We start from the raw sequence: 8,219 nt of genomic DNA, 5'->3' as shown, positions 1-8,219 counted from the left end.
ATAGATAGATAGATAGATAGATAGATAGATAGATAGATAGATAGATACTAACAATAAAAAATTTAGTGGCCCATTCTGAGTACAATGGTGCCATCTAGTGGCTACTCTGTAAGTTACATCCTGATTCCAGTTGTAAGAAACCACCTTGTTGAATGTTACTTACTTGTCCTGCATTTCTCTTCCAACAACAGTAATTTCACAAACATGGCAGTTTCTTAATGTTAAACTAACCAGATTCATACACTGTCTGACTTCATCACACAGAAGACCACAGCCTTCTGGCTATTTCAAGAAGCAGTTCCTATACTAATGGACAAGGTTGTTATCTGTAGTTATTAAAACTTTCAGCCAGTTGTTTCTTATTTCTTCCCCCCTTAGCTCTAAATTTTAAGCTAATAAAGTTTTGTAACTAAAGGTCTATTTCAAAAGAGGAAAGGTAGGCCAACAAGATGCCTTCTTGGCTAAAAGTATCTGCTGCCAGTCATAACAACCTGAGTTTGGTCAGGACCACAGCTGGAAGGAGAGAGCTCCACAGGTAGTTTTCTGACCTCCACGGGTGGGCGGGTGGGTGTGCGTGTGTGCAACACAAACACGTTAAGCTTTGTTGTAGACTGTAACAATTTGCTCACTGTTGTTTCCTAGGCTGCTGGCATAGAGGCTCCTCCTACATTTTCAAGCTGGGCAGCTAGACTACCTCCTAAATGTTTTCTGCGTCTTTGAGTTCACCCAACGCCCTCTCCTACTGCAGATAACTTTCTAAACACAGAATTAGGCTATTCTTTAAAACTATGGAATTCTCCAAATCCGTGCAGTTCTTAATATGGCATAGAAAGAGTTTTGCTTTCTAATCCTATTCACATTTTAGACCTCAAGTTCTGCTTCTTGCTCATGTCACACATTTCAGACTTTCCCCAGAACACACTGCTGTGACTGTTTAGCTGATACTGTCTTGCTCAGGCCTCTATGCGATCTGCATCTCTCTTTTAACCTGTGCAATCCTGTCTCTCCAGACGCATCCATTCATACACTGATACTCTCTGTCCATTCCATGTCAGAGTCTGTGCTAGATGCTTCATATACATCAGAGAATATTTCAGCCTTCATCCTCCATGATACTTACATTCTGATACGGGAAACACAACCAAAATATACAGTGCTAGAAATATAGCAGCAAGTGCTTTAAAGTTGAACCTTCCTGCCTAAACAGTCTGCTCTGGAAATGGACTGTTTCTGACACATTCACATTGTATTACTTAGTGTCCTGATGTACCGGTGTTAAAGCGGTACAGTGTCGTGCATTACAGATGTCCTCATGCATAGTAAACACTTAGAGTCCTACTGTCCGTGCCCCGGATTCCCTGCCTCCAAAGTTTGCAAGGCAGGACCACGTGTGATTGTCGTCTTCCAGAACCATGTATTCTTTTTTCCTGATATATGCTAGCTCTAAAACTGTACTTTACACATGATGGGAATTCAACAGGTGTTTGTCCTGTTTGAATGAACAGATGTTTTTTGTACAAAGAATCACAGTCATCAAGATTGGAATTCCTGGAACAACATAAAGTCAAAATTTTTCTGAATTTCAACATTATTTAATTATAAAAGTATAAAATGCTGATTATTGGTCAGTGATCAGTTGATAAATTGATATTAAATTAATTGATAAAATGAAATATTCCAGAAGGTTAACAGATTATGTCATACAATTCTGTGGAGTCAGGAATGTCTCCTCCAGTGAGAACTACTTCCTGTTTGAGTCCTTTTACTTGACAGTCAGAAATTAACTCAAGCCTTTAATATCACCTGTGAGTCACAAAGAATGAGTGAATACGTACATTGATACAGAAGAGTCTATGAAATGAAGTGTAGACTCCTTAAAGACTATTGAAAAGAAAATGACATCCAGCTTAGTGGCAGGTGAAAAGTCAGTGTGTGGGCTGCCTATATGTACAGTCAGGATTAGACTACTTTGTCATAATGGCTCCTTAAAATTTTTGAAGATCAGTGGAGTTTAAGTTACATCAATAAGGTCAGAGATAGGTTCCCGCTGTATGCGGAACTTGGTTCAGATGAGGTGGGGCACGTCAGGGCGGGGCAGCTCCCAGCTGCTGTAGTGACTTCAGACCACATCATACCGTCATAGAAACTTCAGACTCTTCATTTTAAGGTAAATAATAAAAATAAAAGTATTTTAGAAAACAAATGAAGCCGAGACTGGAGATTGTATCCTGGTGACTGAATGAACTGGGCAGTAAGACAGTACACTAAGAATTGGACTTCGCGTATGGTTGCAAGGCTACTTGGACAGGAGGACTGTAATAAAGAACTTCCTAGCATGCTTGCACGGAAACTCAGAGTTCCAGGCACTGCATTTCCAGGAGTTCCGACAAGGCCTAGATGAGCTCTGTCAAGAGCATTGTGAATTGAAGTGCAAACAAGATTTTCAAATTTTTTTCAGATCCTAGGTCCTATGAGCTTATGAAAGAAAAAAAAACTGGATGAAAAGTATTCTCTCATTCCTGCTAACATCCACTAATAAATTTATTACATGCTTGTGCTTGTATTGCTGAGTTAGTAATTTAAAAGAAGAGAAGACATGGTTGCTTTGCTCTAATTACGGGAAAATAATAATGATGCTTTTCACTTACGCAGCACTTTTCACCCAAGGATTTCAAAGTGCTTTACAAATGTGCACTAACTAAGCCTCACTGACAGCCCGAGGTAGGTGCCTCTCTTCCCTTTGTCCAGTAATGCAACTGTGGCACGGAACGCTGAGTGTGCCAAGGACTCCTGCTGGCTGCCGTTTCCTTGGACTGTGCTGCATGTAAAGCGTCACGTGTCATTTCAGATTTCCTTTTCCCTGAGTCATCGCAAGTTGAGAATCTTAGTGAATGCTGCTTGAGGACTTGATTCAGGGCCTGTAAATATTAACAGAATTCAATTTTCTGCTTTATCTGTGTCAATTAAATCTGTAGATTTATAAAAACAAATTCTAAATGGTTTAATATTATATTACTGTTGAATTATAACTATAGTTTTCTACTTTAAAGGATTTTCTATTTTATTCTCAAGATACCACTAAGTTCTTTGTTCTTGGGCATAAAACTTGAGAAGATTGATGTGTTGACATTACCATCCTTTGTTATCTTTTTACCAGAGAGAGCCTTTTTCATTGAACTAGAACTATCTATTATCAAGAAAATATGCTGGGTTTGGATGATTAAAACACGTATTTTATCTGAACACTAAAGATAAAAGTTCAGTATCACTAAAGAGCCATGTGAAGAAACACTAGTATAGTGGCTGCATATGCTAATGTGGAAGGATTTATGGGTTTATTTACACAGGTGCACAGAAGCAGAAAGAGAATTCGTGTATATAGAGACATACTGAGCAGGATATGGTTAAATATTAGTATGTATAGACATGTGTTACAAACTCTTATCTAAAGTGGTGGTTACACAAAGCTAGAGCAGATGTCACACATCATGGCTTAGTTTCTTTGGGTTCCTAGGTCCCTGGTAAGGACAAACGTATCCATGGTAGTATAATGGCAGGTTAAGTCTTCCTGAGTCAGAAAGGCACAAGTTTTGCTACACCATTGCCCTTTTGTATTTGTGGCTTCTGTTGGTTCTAAAAGAACTCACCTCTAATATCTGTCTACTTCCATTTAAAGTGATACTTATCATTAGACTCTCCTACTTTTGAGCCAGACTTCACATTAATAATGCTGAATCTTTGTATCAATAAAGAAAGTAAAATTAATGTCCACGTGATCCAAAAGAATATTTGTCTCCCAAGTTCTAACATCATGGAAAGCCCTGTCCTCTACTGCTTTAGAACAACCCAAATAAAAGATTAAAGAAGAAAACTGTAGCATCACAACTAATTTAAAAGATGGCCATAACTATAAAAGGATCTACAGTATCACAGTATTCTTCAAGCTGGGTATTTAAATATCCTTTAAATGCTTAATCTATAGTATATGAAGGGTAAATCAAAAAGAGCCAGTTTTAAGAGTTAGGTTCAAGTTTCCTTCCTGGGCAATACATGCATGCATGCATGCATCCATCCACACATACATACATATCAAAAAGCTCAAGTGCTGCCCTACACATTGCAGCTATAAGTGGCGTAAGCAGGGAGCTATACCTAAGGGTGGATCTTACCCTCACTTACCTGGGCATATAGACTCTTGTAGTGTAATTGGTGTATTTAGAAAAGGGGCAAATGGGGATTTGTCATTTATACTGAAAAGTGCAATATATAGGCATGTCTAAATATATTTATTCAGTCAACAAGCCACATAGGAAAACAGTGGTGAGGGGTTTGCCTTTCTATCCATGATAGAAATAGAGAAAAGGAATCATTCACCTTGAATGTAGAACAGTCTCAGTCTCTGAGACTCTGCTAAGTCCTTTCCTCACTGAGGACCATTGGACTGCAAAGGTCAGATGCTGGTCCAGGTCCTGATCCAGGCCAGTGACAGCAAAGGAACTTGCTGTGAGTAGCTTCTCTACCCATATTGCATTGAGAAACTTCCTTTTCTGTGCTAGCATGCCAAACTCCCTGCCAATCATCATCTTTTATGTAGACTTTCCCAAAAGCCCTCTGATGATACTGTCAATTTCGAAGGTGCTTTCTGTTTGCTCAGTGATCTATTACAAACCTGATTTCCAAAGGTTTGAGACTAAGAAATGACAACAAAATTAACCTGAACTGATAAGTTCAAGCTTTAAGTTCAGCTTTAAGCCTTTTAAGAGGAGTTCAGGAGTGTCTGAAGTAGCAAGTACACAGGTGGGGAAGGAGTAAGTTGAAATCGATAAGCCATCATCACTCCTTACATGTCAGTTAGCTAAACGCATGATATGCTCAGTCTTAGTGCTTAGGAGTCTCATCAGCCAGCTGTTTCTCTAATTTTGAATAGCTGTACCTTATGAATATATAGAAATTTGTTGAAGCCACTAATTTCTGAAACATCGTTTTTTATTAATGAAATTTATTGACAATTTCATGCATGTATATAATATATTCTCATTACTCTCAACCCCCACCCTCTCTGAAGCTGCCTCTACAATAATATTTTTCCTTCACCTCAAAGTTTAAGCTTATCCGTGAAACAAAGTACAAAGGGGTATTTATATTTTTACCATTTCAAAAGAAAATATAGACTTAAAATTTGAAACTAGCATTGATAAAATATTGATCCATGAAAGAGTTGTGGGTTGTTTGTTTTGTTTTGTTTGTTTGTTTGTTTGTTTCCCCAGGATCACTCAGTATAAACTTTAACCTGAAAGGTAGTATTAGTTCTGTTTCCCTAAGAGGTAGATTCGCTTGAAGTATGTGTCTTCCATGAAACTGTTAGCGTCTTGCATATTTACATTTACTCTTTAGATATGGTCTGATACATAAACAAACACTTGAATGCACATACTATTAGCATTTTTATACTAGTGTATTTCAGCATAATCTTACCTTGTGAGAGGAAGTTAATTTAAATGTGAATATATTTTTGATCAGATTGACATTTTGTTAGTGAAATTATCTTTTTGGGTAATAGAATCTCAGTCTTGTCATTTAAATGTGCTTTTTATTTTCAAAGCTTAATTTCTGCATTATAAATTATTTCCTTCTGTTTTAAATCGAGCTCACTAGCATTCGCTGCATGAGCTGTGCATGAGCATGTTGAAGCTGTCATATTTGCCTGGCAAATTAACATTTTGTCTTTTTCTTCAGTGTTGAATAATCTTTGCTAAGATGCTTTGTAGAACAGATTTTCTTTTAATAGCTTATTCATAGACAAAAGAATATTGTAAATTCAGATCAGTCTGTATCTGTCCTACCGGCTATCTGTGTAACTCTTGGGCTTCTGTTTGCATAGAATAAACCAGAGTTTAAAATCATCCTGATTTTACTAAAGAGGAAAAGATACACAATTTGGCATACACAAACTCTGGCTGGTTTGTAGGCTGTGTGGAATTCTCCCTTGTTCTTTCAGGCTCATATGACTTGGATGTGTTGGGAATTTGCTGCTAATACTCAGACTGCATATTGTGTTAATAAGGGGTTAGTCTCTACCTCCACAAGACAAAGAGACCTTGTAGCCATCAGCAAACTCTTGCTACTGTTACCGTTTCCCAGTGGAGTAGTGATGATCATTGCTGGAATGGGAATTTTTCATACTCTTTCATAAGAGCCACATGTGTGAATAATTTGTTGAATCAAACTGTTTCAGTTGAGTCTTCCACTTTATTTAGAAATAGACCCTCCTAACAGGTTTCTGATTTTGGACATAGATTGTCAGAAGTAGGTATTTTATTAAGTACATTTTAATGAGAATACAAAATGTTAATATCTCTGAAAATCATGGTCAGGGAATCTTGAAAGTGTGACATTCTGGGGCCCTGACAATGACCCATCTGTGGGTGTGTGGTTAAAAACAGAGCAGCTTATCACTTGCCTTTCTCTTTCCAGCCTTGGAATGGATGGCTTTGGCCAGCCAGTGGGAATCCTTGGACGTCCTGCTACCGCATATGGATTCCGCCCTGACGAACCTTACTACTACAGCTTTGGGTCTCGATAAAGTCAGCCCTCCCATATGTGCGCTCAGCTTATGAGACATCTGTATACTGTGGGTTAACTTTGAATCTTGACTTAATAATGCATGTTGTACTCCTGTGGGGCTGTGTTGCTTTTTTCTCCACGTTGTTATCTTCAGGTTAGCTCTAACTCTCATGTCTTCTGTTAAATGCAATTGATGCTCCAGTGGCCACTCGTCCAGCCATATCTTGAGGTGAATAATGTTTACCATGAGATTGTTGCAGAACTACTAGCCTGGAAAAATACACACTACATTATGTACATTAAGTGACTAATTTCTGTTAAAAAGTGGCATACATGCAAAGAAATGAGCCAAAGGCATGTTTTCATATTTACTATGTTTCATAGGAACCACTCATGTACATGGGATACACATACTTTTTTTTTTTTTGCTTTATCTTTCTACCTATAAACTCCTTAATGTTTCATGTGAGTTGTGCTACCTTTAAATTTTAAATGAACCTCAGCTTTTATTCCATGCTATGTCTGGAAGTTTCTTTCACAAAGTTACTAACTATCTGAGTTTTTTAACTGAGAGAGAGCATATGCTGTAAGTGATGCTATCCATTAGTATCCTCTACTGTGAGTCAGCTTCATGCCCTGGTAACTGTAGCAGAATCCCGGGACAACCTCCGGACGGAGTAGGCACAACACTGGGCTTCTAAGCCTCGCTTTCCTGAAATGTACAATATCAACTGTGAACAAGCTAATTATTTTTTGCCTTACCTAAGAAAATTAAGGAAAGAACTCTTTCTCTCTTTGTTCACTTAAGATAGAAGTGGGTAGTGGGAACTGGAGAGTGGCACAGTGATTAATAATGAGTTTTGAAAATAATTCATTGATTTTAAAATATTAAAAATTTTACTTGAGAAACCAAGCAAGTGAAATAAATATAAGCATAGATTGTGTTTTTGATCACTTCCTGCTGAAGGAAACACAAGGCTTCAGAACAACACAGATAAAAGGTAAGCTTCTGCCTTTAAGTTAGAATCCATGACCCAACTATACTATTTCCATAATCCACATGCCTAGCACAAAGCGCTAGAGCTCAGAAGGCTCTAGGGACACTTCAGTCCATCTGCTCAAGAAACCAAACACTTAAAATTGTAAATATAACCAACATATATGTTCTTACCTGATACATATAAGGTAGTGTATGATCTGGGAAGTTGTTTATGTTTGTGAATTCACAACCTAATTGATCGTTCTGAAAGCATGCAATTATTGTCTTTGTTTCCCTTTACCCACAAACTATTAAAGTCAGAAAGGTTTGAATCAGTACTGTCCAACTCTCATTTTTACAATTAAAAAAAAAATCTGAGGTGAGAGCCAGTGAGATACCTAGGTAAGTAAAGTCACTTGCTGTCAAGGCTGAAGATCTGGGTTCAAGTACCAGAACCCACATGATTAAAGGAGAGAGCCAAATCCTGGAAGTCTGCCCTCTGACCTTCACCTATAGGCTATGGTAAATATGCATCAAACAAAAGCACAAATAAATGTAAAATATATATTTCTTTTTAAAATTGAGATGAGATACAAAATTACTTCCCCGCATTTCTATATTTAGTAAATTATATCACCTCTTTTTGTTTTCAATACAGCACTCCTTGTACAAATGC

The 8,219-nt window shown here is 37.7% G+C and overlaps 1 protein-coding gene across 2 annotated transcripts in view; it reads left to right on the top strand.

The window, feature by feature from the left end:
• Positions 1 to 7,881, top strand: part of Kifap3 (kinesin associated protein 3) — a 135,840-nt gene extending 127,959 nt beyond the window's left edge. The window contains exons 20-21 of one of the 2 annotated variants that reach the window (XM_055624498.1): positions 2,653 to 2,721; positions 6,475 to 6,539. In XM_055624498.1, the coding sequence (XP_055480473.1) occupies positions 2,653 to 2,698 (46 nt within the window). In that variant the 3' untranslated portion in view covers positions 2,699 to 2,721; positions 6,475 to 6,539. Of the gene's footprint in view, positions 1 to 2,652; positions 2,722 to 6,474 lie in introns of both variants that reach the window. The other variant, XM_055624497.1, reaches the window with a different exon arrangement.
• The last annotated feature ends 338 nt before the right edge of the window (positions 7,882 to 8,219 follow it).

Source organism: Psammomys obesus, unplaced genomic scaffold, assembly GCF_907164565.1.
Source record: "Psammomys obesus unplaced genomic scaffold, mPsaObe1.curated_primary_1811, whole genome shotgun sequence".
Taxonomy (NCBI): Eukaryota; Metazoa; Chordata; class Mammalia; order Rodentia; family Muridae; genus Psammomys; species Psammomys obesus.
The sequence above is the reverse complement of the archived record's forward strand: the minus strand, read 5'-3'. Positions and strand labels throughout refer to the sequence as shown.